The sequence below is a fragment of the Furipterus horrens genome, unplaced genomic scaffold, assembly GCF_987537825.1.
Source record: "Furipterus horrens unplaced genomic scaffold, mFurHor1.1.pri manual_scaffold_2, whole genome shotgun sequence".
Classification (NCBI taxonomy): Eukaryota; Metazoa; Chordata; class Mammalia; order Chiroptera; family Furipteridae; genus Furipterus; species Furipterus horrens.
In genome coordinates this window covers 112,317,454-112,340,390 of record NW_028327172.1, presented here as the reverse complement: position 1 = coordinate 112,340,390, position 22,937 = coordinate 112,317,454, and the positions used below count along the sequence as shown (strand labels likewise).

The 22,937-nt window shown below is 37.2% G+C and overlaps 1 protein-coding gene across 1 annotated transcript in view; it reads right to left on the bottom strand.

Moving 5' to 3' along the window:
* BMPR1B (bone morphogenetic protein receptor type 1B) overlaps window positions 1-22,937 on the bottom strand; it is a 44,665-nt gene that overhangs the window by 5,315 nt on the left and 16,413 nt on the right. Inside the window, exons 4-7 of the mRNA XM_090267952.1 lie at window positions 19,367-19,463; window positions 18,162-18,300; window positions 11,270-11,462; window positions 9,951-10,248 (exon numbers count right to left, since the gene is read on the bottom strand). Coding sequence (XP_090124078.1) covers window positions 9,951-10,248; window positions 11,270-11,462; window positions 18,162-18,300; window positions 19,367-19,463 — 727 coding nt within the window. The remainder of the gene's footprint in view (window positions 1-9,950; window positions 10,249-11,269; window positions 11,463-18,161; window positions 18,301-19,366; window positions 19,464-22,937) is intronic.

Sequence of the window (22,937 nt, the reverse complement as noted above, 5' to 3'; positions counted from 1 at the left end):
GAAAAGTATTTCTTGCCAACAGTCATATTAAATATTCGCAGATAAAGAACAATGACGATGACAATCAGAACGAAGCTGCAACATGCAAGACTGCATGACCACTAGATCAAATATGGACCCTGCATAATTGCTAAATATCAATTAAATGTCTAAAAAATACATTCCTTCCCTTCATATTTTAATAACTTTGCTCTTAAAATTGGATTGTGCATTTGCGAAACTGGTTTATCTGAGGCAGTATTTTTTTTAAGTCAAGTGCTATGAGGCTTTTAGATCGACAAACAAGTAAAACTGGGAGAGCGAGAGAGAACCAACAAAGACCTGCAAATGTTTTATTTTGATAAGCAGGAGCCTAGGAAAAAGCTTTCTACTATCACTATTATTTCATAAGTCAAATAACATATTTTTAATAAAAGGATGAAAAGAGTAATTACATATAATATCTTCAGCTTTATGAAAATTTCACATGATCAGTTTTTTATTAGTTATTGCTTCCCAGAGACTGGGCGGAAATGCTTGAGGACAGACCCCAGCCTGCAGGCGAGCACTTGAAAACCACCGCCTCATCCGTGCGGGGATCTGGGCCGAGGTTCTGACCCCGCCACTCCATAATTGATGATTAAATGAGGCCGGACAGGTGGCACCATTGCGGGAGCAGGACTGAGCGCACAGCAGAGGTTCAACAAGAACTACCCCAGTTGAAAGGGAATGGGACTTGGAAGAAGACTGAAAAACCCCAGTGTGGATGGGTGAAGAAACTACAAAACAGAAAAGGTATAGAAACTCATTGAACTGACGTTTTTAGAAAATCTTGGATAAGCCTTCCTATCTCTTCATTCCCAAGAAAGTGTTCTCTTTTTCTTTTCATCACGCTCGATTGACCCTCGAGCCCTGACGTGCTATTCTCCTCGACACTGTAAAGGGCGAGGGATATCGAATATTGCCTTTGTCGTGCTGAATAGCAAGAAGGCAGTACCAAACTCACCGAAGCCCTAGTGGCTTTGGGGGCAAGTAAACTCTGGGTTTGATCTTAGTGCCTCAATCTCTACCTTCTAAAACATCACATATGTAGTGTCATCTGGGAAAACTTAAAGGGTGCCAAATGTCCCTCTGTAAATCTCAAAACTGTCTACGGTTACTGAACCTTATAAACCTAAAGCTTCTTTCTTAGACCCTCTTTAAATTCACTTCCAGCTAAAATCCTTAAGCTAAAGTTATTGCAGCAGACATGTCACAAGTGCACCTGAAGGCCACTTGAGATCTTCAAGGAGTTACTACTCTGAAGAAGTCTATATATTCCTAAAATTTAAGTTAAAGTGTAAAATTTTTTAAATGTAAAAAACGACACAGCTGGTATTGCTTACCATCTGTAAATGTAAGTCTTAGTGTTCTGGGCTCTTTTCTGACTGGGAAAAGAAGTTAGAACATTAATTCTTAGTATTTATCCCCATGGTATAATAGCAAAATGTCATCTGTGGACCGAAGTTGTAAGTAGTTAAGGAAGGGAGGTGAACCAAGAAGAGGCCGAGATAAACAGGAAAAACAACAGATTTAAAAGATGCTGCAAAAGCTCCATCTTCAATTAGAAAGTATGTTCTCTCCTCCTCTCCTGCCCACTGACACCTCTCTTGTGAGCATAGATATTTCTTTCATGTGTTGTGTGTGTATTTATAATTTATAATTATGAATATTAGAGGAAGACAGTGGTGGCCCTGGGTAGAATTCTGAGTTTTATGCACAGAAACAAACAAGAGGGTATGCAGATGGAAGGAAAATAGCAAAGAGCTTGTTATATTCCAGAATGTGTGCCAAGGAAACCAAGGACAGTCTTAGCGTAAGCCCCACCCCGCCCCCAGATTGCATTTAGGTCAAAGATATACTCTGACCACAGCTGGAGAAGATTTTAGACAATTCTTTCCCATTCTTACTCTTAGCTTCTTAATGTTTTATTTAGATTGGGAGGTCAGGAAGAGTTAATGGAATGTGTGACTTTGAAACATCTATGGGAAAACTTAAAGGTAATTGTTATCTAATAATAGAATTAATATTTGTGATGGCCAGACTATATATAATCTACATCTAAGCTCTTATACTGTTCAAATACTGAAGAACATACAACCATGGATTCTGTATGTCCATCAAAGCTCCAAACACCAGTTCCTTACACAGGCCATGAAACGCCAGGCACGGCCATCCCTCCTTCATCTTGCTCTCTCCACACTCGGTGATTTTCCTCATGGTACCTGAATAAATATCCTCCCCTAGTAGTATCTGAACAAATACCTGTCTTCCAACCTACGACTGTAAACTCTTCTCAGCCCTGAAGATCTGTCATAAGCATTTAGTATGACTCTCAAGAGTAGAGCCCCGATCCACCTCCATTCACAGAGTGCTGTGCACATAGTAGGTAAATAAATATACTTTAAATGAAAGAAGGAAAACACCCACTTACAGTAAACTTCACTTGGGCTAATTTAAAGAGAAACATCAAAATCTCTATTATCCATTACTGATAATCTAGGAAGATAAACAGAATTCTGTTAAGCAAATTAATTTTACAAAATGTCACTATTAACCTAATGACAAATACCTTTACTGCTACATTTAAACAACAAACTGGCTAATTATAAGTACAGTATTCCCTCACTTATCACGAGCATTATGTTCTAGACCCCTCCACGAAGTAGGAACCTTACATTATTCTACACTCAAACCTACCTAACTTTAACAACATATGTATACAGTACCTCAAAATCCCGTGATATAGCGAAAAACCCGCGATAAATAATCAAATATAATATTTTTTAAAATCCCGTGATACAGTGAGGCCGCAATAAGTGAACCACAATATAGAGAGGGACTACTGTAATTCACATCTGATATTATAAAGTATCAGATCCTCCAAAATATAGAGCTCTGCCTCTTCTTCCCTCAGGAGTGTTTCTATATTTGAGAGTAATTAAACTGCATTTCTTTCTCTGGTTTTCAGAAATACCATCTTAACTGTTCTGAATAAGGGTAGAGAAAAACTGAGCTTATTAATCTTCAAGGCCACAAACAGAAATTAGTGACTGAACACTGGAGCACCGAGCACAAAGGAAGAAAAAGAGATCGGAAGCAGAGTCTGAGAGCGCAGAACATGTAGGGAGTAACTGAAGGAGAAGGCCCAGGGAGAGAGAAGAAAGCAGAAAAGGCCAGGGTACCTTACCCCTTGCCATGGAGGGATGGGAAGGGGTAAGAAACAAAGTTGACAAGAAGAGATGGATACTCACAGGGGGAGCAGAGTTGAAGAAAGGGACTCCAAACCCACAATATAACCCTATGTATTGCAGTGGCTACTACACACATATGGAGCCAAATTTTAAAATCATAGGCAGGAAAGAAAAATACCAACTTCAGGATACTGGTTACTTCTGTCAGGGATAAAGGGGTATAAAATAGGGAGGAAAATGCAACAGGGCTATCTTCAACACTATGTTTCTTTTAAAAAGAAAGACCAACCCTGGCGGGGTACTCATTTGGTTAGAGTGTTGTCCCAATATGCCAACATTGCAGGTTTGATGCCCTGAGCACATACAAGAAGTAACCAGTGAATGCATAAGTAAGTGGAACAACACAAATATTTTCTTTCTCTCCCTTCCTCTTTCTCTAAAATCAATAAATTTTAAAAAGACTAGATAAAATAAGACAAATTAGTAACATTTGTTAATGTTAAATTATGAGTGCCTCCTTATTTTTTATACATTTTTATGTTTAAAACAAAGGGTGGAGCAAAAGTAGGTTTATAGTTGTATAGAAAACAATACAATAAAAATTAATAATAATGCAAGAATAAACTGTGTTTTACATACTCACAACTGTAAACCTACTTTTGCCCTACACGTATATTATAATTAAATATATTTTAAATAAAAAGAACTCAGGAAGATCCAAAACAAGAAAAACATACATTTCAAGGATGAAGGCATAGGTAATAGGCATAAGACTCAGAACATCAAAAGTCATCTCAATAAACAAGAAAATTACAGTGAAAACAGATTTCTACCAGTGAGAACTGAATATATTCCATCAAAATCAGGGGCACTGCATTCATTGTAGAGAAAACATGTTCTCTCCTCTCCCTTCCCATGGGAAAAGATTGAAAGTACTTGCATAAAGGGGTTGTGACTGAGGAACTTGGTTTAGAGAAGGCCAGGGGTATTCTTCCCATTTGTGTTTTCATACTCAATGCCACCACCAGACCCATCACAACCCTGTCCCTTTTAATGTGAGTACCACTGGGATACAGGCTTAGCTAGAACTGGGAAAAGAATAAAAATATAATTTGAACAAAATAAAATGAATTAATGGATGTCAAGCAAATTCTTCTCAAGAAAAAACTTCTTTTGTTTTGGAATCACACTTTAAAGGGTGTTTTTCTTTGTGAATTTTAGGGACAGTGGGGCTGAGACAAGATAAAATAAAAATATCTAAAACTTTCTGAGTAAGAAATGAACAGTAACTTGGGCGCTGGATGGGTGGCTTGGTTGGTTGGAGCGTCATCTCATACACCAAAAGGTTGCAGGTTCAATCCCCACTCAGGAAACATACTTAGGCTGTGGGTTTCATCCCTGATGGGGGCACAAATGGGAGGCAACCAATCTCTCTCTCTCTCTCTCTCTCTCTCTCTCTCTCTCTCTCTCTCTCTCTCTCTTCTCTCTCTCTCCCTCCTCCTTCTTCTCACTCTAAAATCAAAAATCATATCCTAGGTGAAGATTTTTAAAAGAGTCAAACAATTAAAAAAATGAACAGTAACTTGGAAAGTTGTGGGTAAAGGGCAAGTCAGCTAGGGAGAAAAGGAGTCTCCTCTCCCATCTAGGGTCATGATGAAATGTTAACCCATTGAGGGGAAAAAATATCAGGACAAATACTCTGGTAGCATTAATATTAAAACTAAGTTTTACGCAATAACCTGCAACATGGAACTTGAGCTGATGGCATCTGGGAAGAAAAGAGCCAGAAGCTATATCATGCTACAAAAAGTACATTGGAGGTAGAAAGCTCATATGGCCAAAAGGAAACCAAACTCTTTAGAATCCCCAGATTTGCCTTGAATAACACTGAGCCTTCGGGCACATGCAGCGTCTTCAGCTAGATATTGCTGATGCCTCAAACAGAGAGGAAAGTGGGGAGAGAGGGAGAAGGGAGATAAAAAGGAAAGAGAGAAAGAAGAGGAACAATTTTCAATAATCTAAAAGCTTTAAAAAATAAGAACTGAACTGTTAAGAACAGTGAAAGAATGGTGAGGGCAAAAGACAGGTGAGGGAGGCCATGGGTTTGCCTGTGGCTGACAAATGGTGTTTGAAATTAACCACACATGACATATACCAGAGAATATTAAATCACCTCTTAGAGAGACTGGAGTGACCTCCTGAAGAATGAAAGATTCTCACAAGCCTCCAGAAGACAGGGCTTGTGCTCACCCCTTAGTTAAGTTTCCTGGACGTCATGTAAATAACTATGGAGCTGATTTGCTGCACTGAACTCTGCCCAGTCAGATGTTAACTAAAGAGGAAAGTTTTCTGTCCCATTTTTCAACCAGATTCATTGCTTCTATGATTAAGTCCTGAGAAACCTCAGGGTTTCTTAGAAACAGAACTTCAGAACTGAAAACTCTTCAATAGGAGGTGGGTATGGCTGCAGAGACCTTGACGGGAGAGCTGACGCAGCCGCTAATTAGCTAGTTCTGTGACTTTGGCAAGTCAGTTAGCCATGTCACTTTTTTCAAAAACCACTAAGTATACAAACCAGACACAGTGCTAAAACTAGTGACATCAGAAAAACTGAGAAAATGTAGTGCCCCCTGGGCTGGGCTGTCTCCTTTGCACTTGGACAATTTGACAAGCACTCGTTGGGAGAGGTGGCGTTGCAGCCCGATTTTCATTGTAGGTTTCCTATTTAAAATTTAATACCCGAGAGGCCCTAAGCCGGATTTATTTTTCCCCTAAAAAAAAAAAAAAAAAAAAAAAAAAAGATATATATATAGTATTCTGACACTAAAGTACCAGTGGAGTTGCTTGATCCTGCAGAGTAGAAAGTGAAAAGCTTTGTTAAGTCCCTTCAGTGGATTTCACGCATCCTTGCTTTCCCCTCCTGAGAGAGACGTGAGGGAACTGGAATGGCTGCCACAGCATCACCTGGGTTAAGGCTCTGCTGGCCAGCAAATGCATCAGCGCTTAAATCATTTTCAAGACAGCGCATGAAGAAACCAAGTCAGGATAAAAAAAAAAAAATTATGTGTGCAGGAAACCTCTAAAGCACAGTTCACTCTCTCTGTGGCTCTCAACTTCCCCGGGAACCTCCCAGAAATGACTTAAAAGCCTGAGGGAATACTCACCATGTAGAGACCAGGGGAAAGATTAAGTGCTCACAGGAAGTTCACACACGAAGTCCAAGAACTCAAGACTGGGTAAGTTTTGACCTCACTTGTAATAAAATGCTCTAAATTCCTGTGTGTGTGCGCGCTCCTAAAATAGGAAACTTGGGAAAAGAGTGGAAGCCAAAGAAACATACAATGAAAGGTTTAAAGGTGAGGCTCAAAAGTTGAGAAGAGCAAAGTTCCTTTGAAGCACAGAAAATAAAAATATGAAAAGGACATCTGGAATTATCAATGCAATCTCCACTTAACCGCAGGGGAGACTGAGGCCCAGAATGGGAAATGGTCTCACAGCCTCGTCAGACCGGTGCGCCCCCCAGCCTTCCCAGCTGCACGCAGGAGCAAGCAGCCTCACATCTTTCCTCCCTGGATGAACCAGTCCACATATGCCATGTAAATCACTGAATTATCCCTTCAAATAATCCTCTCCACTTCCTAGAATTAGGGTTTGCATGAAATTTAAGAGGTCATTCAGTTTATTCTCCTTACATTAAGCAGAACTAAGGTTCAGAAATATAATAGATATTCATTTTCCTTGTATGTTTTAAGGTCTGTGAAGAAGATGAATTCTCAATTACTTTTATACGCCATCATTTATTGATTCAAAACAATGTTGGAATGCCTCTAATGGGTCATTCACTATGTCATGTCAAATGGGAGATGTATTAATTAATCTGGCGTGGATCCTTGCTTTCAAGATGCCCAATGATGAGTGAAAAGATGAGGCACATACTAAATTATTATAATTTCAGGCAGTTAAGGGCCAGGAATTGCTACAGGAGTAGAAACAGCGGAGTCAGGATCCCTAGCTGGGGTGAGCAGAGTGCCTTAAAGGCAACTCTGAGGCTGGGTGAAGGCCCGCGGAGACGCGAGGGCATCCAGCCCGCAGCCCGCGCGGTCACACACAGGGCTGTAGCAAACGCGGGTGTAGACGGAAACGTGCACGTAGTCCAGTCTGCTTAACAAAACATACGCGCTGGAAACTTTATGGAATATAAAACTAGAAAGGTGGATTTAATCCAAAGTGTGTAGGATCTCTGGAGCTAGAAAAGGTGTTTTTCTTTTCCCCTTCATCCTGTAGCCCCTATGAAATTATTCATTTATCATTATGCAAAATTTTTAATTAATACTTAAGTAATGGTTGCCAAGGAAAGGCACTAGGGATGCAAATTTCAGAAAAACATGGTATTTCCCTTCATGGAGCTTAGTCTCCAATGTGAATAACAGATAAGGAATCAATGATTACGGTAAAACATGAGAAAAACCATGAGAGTGTGCACAAGGGTCACATGGGAGGATATACTTTTAAGACTAACAAAGTCAGACCTGTAAAGGAATAATAATAGGCACCCCAAAGGAAGAAACTGTGCGGGTAAGTAGCAGTTACCTAAATAGAAGAGGAGATGCTGAGTATTTAGGTAAAGATAAAAGCATGTTAAAAGCATTTCAAGATGAGAGAAAGTATGAAGTGTTCAGAATAAAAGTTACATTTTATCCCAAAGTCATACATATCTGTAATATTATAATGATGACCAAAATTATGCTTCAAGAAAATTTATCTGGCAGTGGGACAAAGAAAGTTACAAATAGGAAGCAACCATAAAATACTTTACCCCAGAATCTGGAAAAATGGTAGAGAGGACCCAAATCATCCCAGTTTGAATAGGACTAGCACAGAGACACAATTTATTCAACTGAGCAAACCAAAACCTTTGGTATCAAAGGAAATGTCAGGCACCTCACATTTGAGAATGGACTGACCAAAACTGGAAACTAGGAGGGAAAAGCAGATACGGTAGGAAATCTAGCAGTGGGAAAACTTTAAGAAGTTGACAGAATAGAACTTCTAGAGAGAAAGGGGAACCTGGACTGAAAAGGCACATCACAAAAACAGGAGGAAGAAAAGCTTGCATACTATGGAGAGTAAAATACGGATCAGAAAGCCCTGTGTTGCCCTGGCTGGGTAGCTCAGTTGGTTAGACCATCATCCCGATATGCCAAGGTTTTGGATTCAATCCCCAGTCAGCGCACATACAAGAATCAACCAATGAATGCATAATAAGGGGAACAACAAATTGATGTTTCTCTCTCTCTAGCTATCTCTGTCTTTATCTCTGTCTCTCCCCCTTCTCTTTTCCTTCCTCTCCCTCTCTCTAAAAATCAATCAATCGATAAATTTTAAAAAATAAAAGAAAGCCTTATGGTGACAAAGATCAATGATGTCCCTCCATAAAGGAGATTCAGGAGACAATGAGGCAGAAGCCAAATTACAAGGTATTATGAATTACTGGGTTGCAAAAGCAGATTATTCCTTGGAAATATCAAGAAATTTAACAGGGGAAGAAAAGAGACAGACCATTAATTTGAGAAGCAAAATGGGAAATTGTTTTGGTAAAAAAGACTTGAAAAAGATTGTAGGGAAAAAAATTTGGAAGAGAGAACGGTTTAATAATCTTTATTGGCAAGAGATTTGCATTTCTAACATAAATGTACAGTTCAAGTCATTCCCTACTGCACTGTTTTAAATACCAAGAAGTTCAACTTGCCATTCTCTAAATGCTGAATACCTTCCTACAGTTGGGGCTTATTATTCAACCACTTCTTTAGTCTTCACTTCTTTCTAGTGAGTTTCATTTTTCCAAACTTTTGATCATCTCCATGACTACTTCTTTGTGCCCTTTTCTACATCTTACAGTCACCTTTGGAGAAAATCCACAAGAGGGTCCGACAATTTAATAAAGGCTAAGACTAAATCTAGTTTTTAAAAAGGTAATTATATATGATGACCCCTCTAAGCCAGTGGTTTGCAAAATCATTTTGTTTGGTTGTTTTATTTTCAAAGCAGAGGAACCATTTCTTCTAACTGAATCATCTGCAAGACAAAAGGGGCTGCTGGGATTGAGAGGGTACAAAATAGAGCCTCAGCTACCAGCGGTCCTCCCCATTCTCTGGAAGCAACTATATCACTCCAGGGAGCTCCCCTTCTCCCTCCCAGGGTCTACGAACCACTGTTTTATAACTCGTGCTGATTTATGCGTTCAGGTGTGATAGTCACTGCTTTGCTTAAGCTATAGTGTGAAGTGCTGAATATTGGCTGTGTTTTGTTTATTAGTTTTTAACATTTCTCAAAAAGCACCTGTGCAAAATGATCTCTCTTCTATCGTATAAAAAACATTGTCTTTATCACCACATAATCTGTGGATCTTTCCTGAAACCTTTTCCTACTTAGAAATGTTACGTAGACTTCTGACCACATAATCTGGAACATGAGCTATCTGTTTTCTAAATATCTTCATGACAGCTACAAGCCCAATCAATATACTAACATTGTTTTGAAGCCATAGAAATAGTAGAACTGAACCACTTGGTGTTGCAAATAAAATATTTCTTCTTTTTCCCTCCTGAGAAAAGTCAAAATTAATAGAAGTTCCTCCTCTAGTAAATATACTGAAAGCACTGAACTACAAAATGTATAATCTATAAAAAGTGATAGAAAAGAATCATAAAAAGTATATTTGTTCACCTTGATACTGACCTAATAAATTTGACAGCCAGGCCCAGGTCGGCTATACAGCAAGTTCCATTTTTCTTCACCAGGATGTTTTTACTTTTCAGGTCCCGGTGGGCAATTGCTGGTTTGCCTTTAGTACTAAAGATTTCAGTGTGTAAATGACATAAGCCACTGACAGAAGAATAGGCTAACTTCAGCATCGATTTAATATCTAGGGTGGTGGACTTCAAGTAATCATAGAGGGAGCCATTTTCATGATAATCTGTGATTAGGTACAACTGGGTCCAGGATCCTGTCCCTTTGATATCTGCAGCAACAAACCCTAAAGAAAACAAAAAGGGTTTGTAGGTACGTGTTTTATGGATCTCATCAAACATAATTCCTGTTCTCAGCTATCATTTTTTTTTTGTCATAAGTGTTTTTTGTTTAGCATTTCATTCTGTTTTCTGATTATGCCCATGACAGTATGAAATTACTAATACCAATAAGAGGCAATCAAAACCACAGGGGTAGAGAAACATTAACAGTTTTTATCTAGCCCTAGCTGGTGTGGCTCAGTTGGTTGGGTATCATCCCTCAAAGTGAAAGGTCACAAGTTCGATTCCCAGTCAGAGCACATGCCAGGGTTGTGGGTTCAGCCCAGAGAGACGATTGATCGATGTTTCTCTCACTCTCTTTCTCCCTTCCCCTCTCTCTAAAAATAAATTAATTAAACCTTTTTAAAAAAATTTTTAAAAAGGTTTTTATATGAAAACATGACTCCTTTCTAATCAGTTGTTGATATTAAATTATTTTAAGTTAACAGTAATTAGTTCATGGTATTATAGTTACATATAAGACACTGTTTACAAAACAGGTACTGAGTCAAAGCATACATTTCAGATAAGCTTAAACTCTTTTCAGTTGAATGATCTAGATAGATCATTTCTAACTTCAGAAAATAAAAAGGAAATCAATTACCCGTATAAACTGTGGATATAAATTTAAACCCTGCGGATAAAATTCTTACAACTTTTCACCACATTTTAAACAAAAATGTGCTCCTTTAAATCCTTAAGAAATCCTAAGAAATGCTGGTACTACTGTATGTATTTGCACCTCCTGTCCTTTAAGAAAAAAATATTGAAGAATACTCCATTTCCTCCCACCATTCATTCATAGAAGTGCCTTAGTCATTCCTCCTGTGAGGCCTCTCATTAAAGTTTATGACATTCTTGGGCTCACGCCAAGAAGAAAATGTCTATATATTTCATAGCAGGTCTAGACAGACGAGTTAATATGCAGATGTTAACAGAAAAACAGAGAAAAGCTAGAAAACCCTGAACATTGCTATATAGACTCACCCAAAATGTTTTCATGCCTCATCAACACAGTCTGATATATTTCTGTCTCTCGGAACCAGCTGGCTTCCTCTGTGGTGAAGAATACTTTCACAGCTACCTTTTCTCCACGCCACTTTCCCATCCAGACTTCTCCATAGCGACCTTTTCCAATCTGTTTCACCATCTGAATCTGCTTAGCTATAGTCCTCTGGACCTATTAAATCCCAAAACACACTGTCAGTATACTTGCAGCACTACAGATTTGTTTAACCTTTTTTTCTCCAGAGAAGAAACAATTGCTGCATCTAAAAGAGATGTAGCCAGTTTTCTTTTTATACAGACAAGTTATTTGTATTTATTTATTAATTTATGCTGTCCTTTAAAATTTGAGATTTAAAGTTGGTTGTGAATTCTGAATGTTTGCAATATTGCTTCAAAATTATCGAATGCTTCACTCTACTTATTATTTTCACAACAAGAAAAACCTCAATGGGTTCACAGTGGTTAGAACAGAAAACTTTTCACTTCTACTGCTAGAGTGGAATACCAGATTCTCTGAAGGACTCAGGCTACTGTACGGCCTGGATAAAAATACAACAAAACAAAATTGTCACATACAGGGTGGGGCAAAGTAGTTTTATGTCTGTGAGTACGTGAAACAGAGTTTATTCTTGTATTATTATGTATGAATTATTGTATTATTTTCCATACACCTGTAAACCTGCATTTGCCCCACCCTGTATTGCTGGACACACAAAGAAATAAAGGAAATCTCCAAGCAGGAAAGACAGAAAGAAGGCAGAGAAAAAAGGAAGGAAGAAAAGAGGGAGGAAAGGAAAAAAAGAGGGAGGGATGAGTTGAGTGCAGGGAAAAGTAAGTGTTAATCATATTCAGAGGGGAGGGGAGGGGAAATGGTAACAGGGAAAGAAGGGGAAGGGACTAATTAAGGAACAAGTATAAATGGCCCATGGACATGGACAACAGGATGGGGATTGGGGGCGGGGGGCTGGGCTGGGCAGAGGAGAGCAAAGGGGGGAAAATTGGGACAAGTATAAAAGAACAACAATATAAAAGGCAAAAATAAAAATAAAAAAAGCAGCATATCCAAAAGCCACGTAGCTTGCTGTCGGCTAAAAATAACACCAGCACTGGGATCCAGAATCTAAACTTTGATCCCTTTATAAGTAGAAAAATTGAACCTAGGGCTTCAGGAATTTATTGGACCACTGAATGGCACTAAATTTGTCCTGCATTGGTAGCAAAAATCAAATACAAATCCTCTCCTGAGGAAATCATTTGCAGAATACTTTTTATACCACCACTTTGGTGAGATACTAGGTATTTTGAAGGAAATCTTGTCATCATAAAAGTTGATCTCATGTAAAACATAAGAAATAAAAACAAATGCATTGTTGGGCTCACAAGTGTGGACAAAAATGGGTTTCTAGAGAAAGTAACCTCACAGGGTAATCTGATCATAAATTCCTCACTGTGCAGGTCATGGGGAGCAGCCAAGCCCCAGGCATAGAACTTTTTTAATGAAAGGTTTATCTTTTTGCCTTAAGCAAGCCTGGCCTATTGCTTCGGAGCCTCTTCATACCCCTCAGAAGAGAAACCACCCTCATGAGAGGACATAACCTTGTTAGCCCTGCCTCATCTAATCCCTGCCTTGCTTTCTCCACATTCAAGTAATTTTCCTTACTTTTCCTCCTTAATGCATAAAAGAAGCTGCAAACTGCCATTCTGAGAAGCACTGTTCTCAGTTTAAGATCTGCTTCTAGGTGTATCCTCTGTTTGGCTCAAATAAATTTTTATAAAAATTCTGTACAGGTTGGGAAGTTCTTACCCTGACACAAGGAAATCTCCAAGGTGGTGGGAAGGCAAGGGAGGGACAGAAGGAAAGGAAGCAAAAGAAGATCCCACAGAATAAATTCCTTAAAACAAAAGGAAACAGCTACTATAAATGAGAGTCAAGAAAAACAATCCAAATAGATTTAGTCCCTTCAGATTACAGATGTTGGAATTTTCAGTATAGAAAATACTGAATATGTAAAGAACTAGAAGATGAGATGAAAAATAAACAAGCAGAAAAATTAATGAAAATTATACTTTGAAATTAAATTGATAATTATCACTTCAAAAATGTAAAATGGACAAGTAAACAACAGATTTGAGCTGGAGAGAAAGTTAGGCTAATTAGAGAACTCTGAAGAATTATAGCGTGTATAGCAGAGGCAAAGAAAAAGAAAATATGAGATTTAAGTGGTATAGAAGTTAAATGTCTCTTTATACATGACCTTTATCCTTTCTGTGCTTACAATAAAATATTTTTAAAACCCCATAACTGCAATGGCCATGTATCAGTGATAATTTACACAATTTGGGAGACATGTGTATAAAGAACCTAGCATAAAACTCTTGTAAGAGCGGATCAGAAAACAGAAATAAATGTATTCTTTGTAGACATATATTTACATAAAGTATTTCTTTTTGTTTTTGCACATTTAAGGACCATGGAATTACATTGAGACCATCTGAATAATCCAGAATAATCTCATCTCAAGGTCAATTGATCAGCAACCTAAATTCTCCTTCAACATGTAAAACAACAGATTCTAGAGGTGAGGGCATGGACTCCTGGGGAGGAGGGGAATTATTCTGCCTACCACAGGTGTCTATCAGCTAGGATGGGTTCTGTTTTTGCATAATGGATGATTCAAGAGATAGAGCTACCTATTGCCATAACCAGTACTAATATCAGATTAAAAGCTTTGGGGGGGTGGTTAAAATTTTTTTCTAAAAGCAGTATTGAAAGATAAAAGCATCGCTGCCATGTCATTAAGTCATTCAGCCTAAAGGAAACAAGGAACCGAGCACACGTGTTGGGCAGCTTTCCACCCTCTGGAGTCAGATGTGCTATGTGAGCATATGCCAGCGTGTTTTCATTCCCAAATGTGGGAACAGAAGCATCAACAGCACTAAGCACCTGAGAGGTAAGTCCACAAGTAGTTAAATTATTGACTTGAGAGGAAACTTCTCACAGTTGTTAAAGAAATATTATACTTAATTTACATACAGATGTTACAAATCATTGCTTATGTACATCTATAGAGCATTTTCTAACATAAACAGTTTTGTATCCTTTTCTTTTCTAATGCTAATTAATATACCATCTTATACTTTAAAAAAAAGTACTGATGGAATTGGCACTGCTTGAAAGAATAGGAGCAACTGGTCTCAAAATAAAAAGTGTCATTAAATTATACACAAAAATTTAAAATAAGCTTGTATTTTGAGACTTATTATAACATCCAAGGACCTTAAAAATAAAGTGAAAAAATTTTTAGTTATATGATTAGAGTTTTTATTTGATTTAGCAAGTGTTTCTGATCTTTCTTTACCTTAATTTTGATTCTATATTACATTCTCAGATACCTGTTTTAAGTCTTGACTGTATAAGAAAATGCCTGTAAGATACAATCACTATACTTATGATTCCAAAAAAAGAAGAATTATTGCATGTAAAATGGGTACAACTGGGTGTATAATATAAGGAGTTACTACTAGTTCAGAAATGTCACCTTATCCAGTGGCATCTGATAGTGTATAATGTTGAAGTCCATGTCCATGTATAGACAGTGAAAGACATGTAGCTCTAAGTGGGCTCTATACTATCTAATATGTCCCTGAATTATCAACACACACACACACACATATGCACACACCTACACACATACACCCCTACAAACAAATATATAATTTAAAATACTTTGCTTAATAAAGTTTAAAAGATTTTTCACAAGAGTCCTTACTTAAGAGGCTTAATGTTCAATTAAGAGAATCTACTTCACCATCTTTTCCTTCACAGGGTCAGATAAATAGGGAATAAATAAAAATTAATGTTACTATTTACTTAATACATACTATGTATTAAAGATAGATATGTATGTATACATACATATATAACTTTATAACTATCTTGATTCTTACAACCAAACTCTGATATTCCTTCCTTAAATGATTTACATATAAAGATATTTGGTAAATACATATACAGTATTCCCTCACTTGTCATGGGCATTACGTTCTAGACTCCCCCGCGAAAGGTGAAAATCCGTGAAGTAGGAACCTTACATTTATTTTAGTGTTTATATATATTTTAAGGCATTATAAACCCTTCCCACACAGTTATAAACCATTCCCAGTCGCTTATTTACCTTTCCCTCTCCCTTATTAACCTTTTTCACACTTTTATAAACACTACTTATGTTCTTAAACATATTCTACACTCTTAAACCTACGTAACTTTAACATACATATACAGTACTGCAAAATCCCGCAATATAGCAAAAAATCCACGATAAATAATTAAATATAATATTTTTAAAAATCCTGCAATACAGTGAGGCTGCAATAAGTGAACCGTGATATAGAGGGGGACTACTGTATAAGGCATACATTTCCCCCTTACGTTAATAAAAGACTCATATATAACAAATTAGTATTAAGGTGAGATATTCACAAAATAATGTATTGCACCCTTTGCATTATCTAAAACAAGATACTAAATCTGTAATACTGAGATTTTTTTCTAAACTAGTTTTATATGATCCTCTTCTCAGCCTGCCTCTATCAACTGCATTTCTTTGTTTTATTTAACTTACATTCGGTTCACATCTCACACATGTTCAGAGCACAGATTCTAGAGGCAGAGCGCCTGGGTCTGAATCCTGGCCTCTGCACGTACTGGCTGGCTGAGCTATCTGGGCCCGTATTTCTCATGTGTAATGCAGAGATATCTGTTTAGAATTACTTCACAGGGTTGCTATGAGAATTAAATTAGATCATATTTATAAAGGCCAGTGTCTGGTAATCTGGCTGCTCTTACTCATTTTTTGATACAAATTAAATACTATTTTTCTGTATCTAGATTATAGAAAAAGATAGTATTTTCACCGATAGTAAAAGCTGGAGTTGAAAGCTTTTAAAACAAATTATTGAACAGCCCACTTAACCAATTGGGGGGATACAGAGTGAATGAAATATAGTCTCCCGCCCCGAAGAAATGAGAATCCATCTAAAGACAGACACACTAATATCAATTTATGCTATTTTAATCTGCTGTATTGATACCATACGCAAAATGTTATGGCAGAAGACAAACGGACTGGCTCAGTCTCAGGTAAGTAGGCACAGAGAAAAAAGTGAGGCAGGCCAGGAGCCAGAGTCTTAAGAACTCCCCAGATAGGTATTGCTTCATTCAATGTCATTTCATTATAACTTGGTGAGATGCTGTAAGAACTTAACTCTTGTTTATATGTCAATTAGCCTATGGTAAAATTGGTTCTGTTATAAATCATTTGGCTTAAAGTCACAGAACCTATTGTTGACGTTAAGCGAGGACTTACTGTGCTTGAGAAACCACTTCTCCAGACTGATGCATGAGTTCGGGGAGCAGGCAGAGGACAGGTGGGAGAACAGGTTTGCCATGCAGGCCAAGCTAAGACAGAAGACCCATACATGCTACTGGATATTAAAATGTTTTATCCAGGGAAATAACAGAGTAAGGTCAAAGATTTCAGGGCAATAACTCCACAGTAATGAGAAAGATGGGTTAGATGGAGGAAAACAAATAGTTTTCAAGTCCAAGAACATGGGTATCATATTGAAGTGGGATTTCAATATTTATATTTTTCTTTTAAAAATATGTCCTAATATTTTTTAAATATAAGAATTGCATTTGATATATATTACTTCTAAGAGTAAAAAACCAAGCAATCTGATAATAAGAACTTACATGTAAGGAAAATTTACATCCTAAATAGCATCAGTTTGGTCATGACTACTTCACAAATGGTTTTCTGTCTGGTCTATTACCTCCAGGGGAGGTTTTAGTCAACAAGTATGCAAGATGAGTAAGTCCTACAGATCTACAGTACCTACAGTTAACAGTAGTGTATTGTATTCTAAAATTTGCTAGGCAATAAATCTGATGTCAAGTGTTCTTATCATAAAATAATAATAATAAATAAAAGGGCATGAGGAAGTGATGGATATATTTATGTCATAGATTGTGGTGATGGTTTAATGAATATATATTCATCACCAAATGCCTCAAGTTGTATACATTAAATATAAACAGTTTTTTGTATGTCCAAAAGATGTTATAAGATAAATTTGTGGCTTGAGATTTTCTTTAAAGATACTTTAGTACTAAATAAAAGGTAGCCCAAGAAATAATGTAAACAAGCTATCCAAAGTCAGAATCAGACAATAAAGATTAGGAAAATCAATCCTAAGAGTTTATAAAGGAAATAGTTCTCATTAAAATTATTTCCATTCTGAGTCCCAAGAATTTTTTTACATGGTCCATAAAGGGACAAAATGTTTTTCTCATTAAAGGTAGTGCCTTGGATTCGGCATGTATTTTCTTCAAGGTTGGCAGTGTTGACCATCAGAAAATTAAACCTCTCCTGAATGGAAAAGCCAGGACTTCACCCTGAAACATAAACCCTCCAGCTGAAATGCAGCCTTCTTCCCTTGTAAAAGTACTCAGATCCCAGTTGGTTGTAATACTTTTGCATTCAAAAGCCAGGCCAAAGTGCAGTAATACTATCCTTACTGAAAACAGAGGGAAGATGGCCCCATGTTTAATGTTTTCTAATCTGCTCTTTATCAGGATGTCTGAAGGTCTGGATTGTAACCATACACTGACATTAAAAAACAATCACCTTACCCCCAATATGTCAAAATGTTATCAGGAAGCCCTGCATCTGAGATCTGATATCTAACTGATAGCACAGAACGTCATCTTTGTCCTGCCCTATCTGTTTCAGTAAAATGAAACCCTGTATTTATTGACATTTCCTCTCAGAAAACATTCCTTTAAATTTAATACATATTCTTCTCTTACCAGCAGAGGGAGGCCTGATCCACTTCCTGAGCTCTGAGCCTGCTCAATTAAGTCTTTCAGGGATTCTCCTGGTGGAATGCAAGTTTCCTCCTGTGCTAACCCAATGCTGTACCGAGGTCTGCCTTCTTGTCGTTTGTACCTAAAGATGCACAGAGGAAGATCATTTTAGACACTGAACTGCAATGATACCAGCAAAACCCTGCAGATAAAACATTAATCATGGCAGGTTTTAATTTAGCACATAAAAACAATGCAAGAACAATGGTCAGTGTTTATTCCCCCCAGTTATCATTTCCAAAATACAAATTATACTTTCGTAACTAAATTTTTAATGTAAACTAGATGTTTTTACTCAGTCGCAACCATCTCCAATTCCTGTTCTCTATTCCTTTCAATTTATTATTTCCCAGCAGGTTACAGTATGTTAATGTTTCTATATATTTCCATTATATTCAATCCCTAAAATCTTTCCTTTTAAGGTCTCCCTAATTAATATAGATGCAAATTCTTGGTGTGCAAAAGACATTACAGCTAACTCTTTCATGTTAAGGTAATATATAAACCAACAATATAGATAAGTTAAATAAATTTAAACTTTAAAAACTTTTTACCAATGATTAGAAATAAATTTATTTGAATCAACTCCAATTTGCAGGATCATTTTATAAATGAGTGTTAGAAAAGGGAAGTGGCATGAATCGAAAGGTTCCTGATATTTCACAAACGACAAAATAAGTTTTTAGGTGGCTAAAACTAATTTGTAACCATTATACTTAACTTTATTTAATACAGTAACTTAGTTTAATTTAATAATCTATACATTATCTTTAAAAATTGTTCAATACTAGAGGAAATTGTTAGCTCGGAAAATAAGAAATTACTAGAACAATTCTAAGTTCAACATGCTCATTTCTCTGCTTAGAATCAAATTCAGTAGCAACTAGTTCCTTAATTCCTTAACTGCCCTAATTTTTCTAGGGGTGACATATTTCTGGGTGGTTCTGATACCTGAAACACAAATGAGATAGGTATCTATTAATGGGTTCATTGAGACAAATATTTATCAATATAACTAATATTATCAGTGAAATCTAAGATCTAATTAGGTCAAAGGAAGCTGTGGGAGGGGGTGTCAATGGATAGGATAGTAGTATGAGAAGGACATTATAAACTCAAAATTCTACATCTACATGTTTGAAACTTACCTGAAGTAACAGAATAAAATGATAAAAACCAAAAGCAAACTGCAAACAGTCACAGATATAAGTAAGGCTTTGTGGTGTACAGCTCCGTCAACAAAATCTGAAATTAACAAGCAAAGAGATCCATAAAACAGAGAATGTTTTCATCCAAAAATTAGGAAGCAACTCTTTACTGAAAATGTTTGTTAAGTTCCGTATGTAAGATGTGAGAGATACTTTTCATCTGCTAGTTGATTAATATCTATATATGTATATATACACACATACACACTCCACATTGAATCATTTCAACTAGTATGAATCATCATTCATCTAGGCACCTGATTCAAGAGCATGCTGTCAGAAATGGGCTTGACACGGAATGAAGCACAGAATATAAACAAATGTAGTAAGTGGATCAATGCCCCTAAAATATAATAAGTTGATAGTTCATCTTTATTTTAGATCCAGCGGACGAGTTTACAGGCTTTTCTTATGTGGTTTCTGGACTGTTGTACACCATGACTTTGTATAAAAACACTAATTTATTGTACATAAAACACACTCATCTTCTGATGGACACAAAGGAATAGAATTCCTCAAATGTTGCCAAATACAGTATATATAGATGTACATCACTTTAAGCAAAGATGCCCTTCAAAAATACATACCTGGATATTTCAAAATACTATATTTTAAAAGAATGGGTATGTTCCACTCAAAGAATTATTGTGTGATCCTTTTATAGAATAACTTATTAAATATTATTCATGTTGTTTAACTCAAGTTCTTAATAAGTCAGATTTACCTACAGCATGATTTCTCAAACATCATATAAATAAGAATGACTTCTAGAACTTCATACAAATGTACATTTCCTGACTTCAATCCCAGAGGTGTTCATTCAGAGGGTTTGTTGTTGTTTCTTACAATCACCCAAGTGATTTATATGCAGGTAGTCTCTGGTAAGTATTTTAAGAAAACAGATCTAAAACCAGTTGCACTTATATAGTAACAATATCAGCACCATTCTGATTAAGGGCACCATATACCCATAAGAGTATGGTTACCGTTACTGAAATTTAAATGGTAGTTTTGTAATCTGTGACTTCAGTTACTATGGAGAAGTTTTCCAACAGTGCTGTAGACCTTCAGCTCCATGGCTACCTGAACACTTCGGCTGGGGCCCTTAGCCCACCCAATATAACTTTTTTTTTTTTTCTAAATCAAAAGTATTATATGTTCCATGAAGTAAAACAAAAAATTACCAAGTAAACAAAACTAAATAAAAGTGGCACCACCTTGATACTTAGGAAAATTACTACTAACATTTTATTGTATACCTTTGCAGTATCATTTCAATGAACAAAAAATTCGTGAACAAATATTTCACAAGAAGGCATTATATACACCCATGTGTGTTATTCATAATAACTACAATATGGAAGAGATCATTATATCCACTGACAGATGAATGGATAAGAAAAATATGGTACAGACATACATGGAACATTATTCAGCCTCACAGAGGAGGGAAGTTATGGCACATGCTACAACATGGATGACTCTTGAGGACACTATGCTAAGTGAAATAAACCATCACAAAAAGATAAATACTGCATGATCCCACTAGGAGGTACTTAGGGTAATCAAACTCAAAACAAGGAAAAGTAGAGTGGTGGGCTGGGGAAAGGCGGTACTGGGGAAGTTAACACTTAATGGATAAAGAGTTTCAGTTTTACAAAATGAAAAGAGCTGAGGAGATGGATAGTGGTGATGGCTGTACAATATTATGCACATATTTAATAGACTGAGCTATACACTTACAATGGTTAACCTGATACATTTGTTATGTATATTTTACCACAACAAAAAATTGTGAAAATAATTATCATGCTTTATAACTAGATTGTTTTCATTTTTAATATTGTGAATATTTTCCAAAACAACAAAAAAAATTTCTGCAACATTAGTTTTAAAGACTATCAGTTATATATATAGACACATCCTAATTAGAAAGTTAACCTTTCTCTGATAATATATATCTAGGAGACGGCAAAGATTTTGCTATAATACATCTTTGCTATAATATATAAACTTCTGTGGTAACATTTTACACATACATCATTATACCTTTCAATGACTATTCCCTTCATCTAGATTCCCAGAAGTAGAATTAGGAGTTCAAAAGATACACATTTTAAGGTCTTTCCTACATATTGTCCAAATTTCATTTAAAAAGATTGTAACAGTTCATGTTTCACCTTCAATATGAACATATGTTTTAATCATTTTGAAATAATTTTAGACTTACAGGAAACCTGAAAGGATAAAGAATTCCAACATGCCCTTCACAGAGATTTCACATTTTTAAAATTTTACCACATTTGCTTTATAATTCTTGTTTCCTTAGTGGTGTGTTTGTGTCTATCTCTCTCTACATATTATAAATATGTGTATATACAGTTATGTGCTGCCTAATGACACTTGTGGTCAAAGACTGCATACATGACAGTGGTCCCATAAAATTGTAATGAAACTGAAAAGTTCCTATCGCCTAGCGTCATTGCAGCTGTCCTAACAGTGTAGTGCAATGGGTTACAATTGCCTGTGCACTCAGTACAGGAACATGCTGTACAGGTTAGTAGCCTAGGAACAGCAGACTGTACCACAGAGCCTCGGCGTGTGGTAGGCTGGACCTTCTAGGTGTGTGTAAGTGCACTCCGCGAAGTTCCCACAATAATGAAATCGCCTAATGACACATTTCTCAGAATACATCCCCATCATTAAGTGATGCATCTCTAGATATATTTGTATCCATGTATCCATATTTATTTATGTGTAATGGGGTGCAGAGCATGGGGGTCTCCTGAAATATTCCCCACATTCCTTAGTTGGGGGAAAGGGGAAGTGGATGATATGGCATTTAAAGATACTTTGCATAAAATGGCAAGTTAACAGCTATGCCTTTCTTGAAGGGAGAGGACTGCCGCCCAGGGAGGAAGGTGTACAGGGCTCTGAGACGGTACAGTGGCTCATGACATAGCCAGGGAGGCAGATGCCCGTGTCCTGGGGAACTCTGGCCCTGACTAAATGTGGCAGCCGAAAGAAAGTAAAAGGCATGGGGGAACTGGTAAAAGTGGCACATCACAGGAGGGGCCGGATATGAGGTCCCATAGGAAGTTTTGGGCTGAGCATTTAAAATAAGGGCAGGCTGAGAAAGAAGGAGGTAACAGCCATGCGGCCTGAAAGGGTGTAGAAGGGTCCGCCATGAGAAGGAAGCCATGCAGTACGGAGTAAGAGGACGCCCACGGCAGCGCTGATGAGCTGTGCAGGGGCCTGCCTAACCAAGCACGGATTCGTGGGAGATGCTTGGAGCTGAGCTATAACCAGGAATGCTGAGTGCATACTTCTGCTTCTCTGAAGGACATATGGAGAAACCACTCTCTTGGGACATGTGCCTCCTTGGACTCCACCATGACCCGGTGTAACACGGCCCATGTTTTCCTGACCCACTACATGGAGGCTGAGGACAGCATACCCCAGATCCTGAAGGAGAGCTGCTGTGAGAGGATGGCGACTCTGAAACCCACAA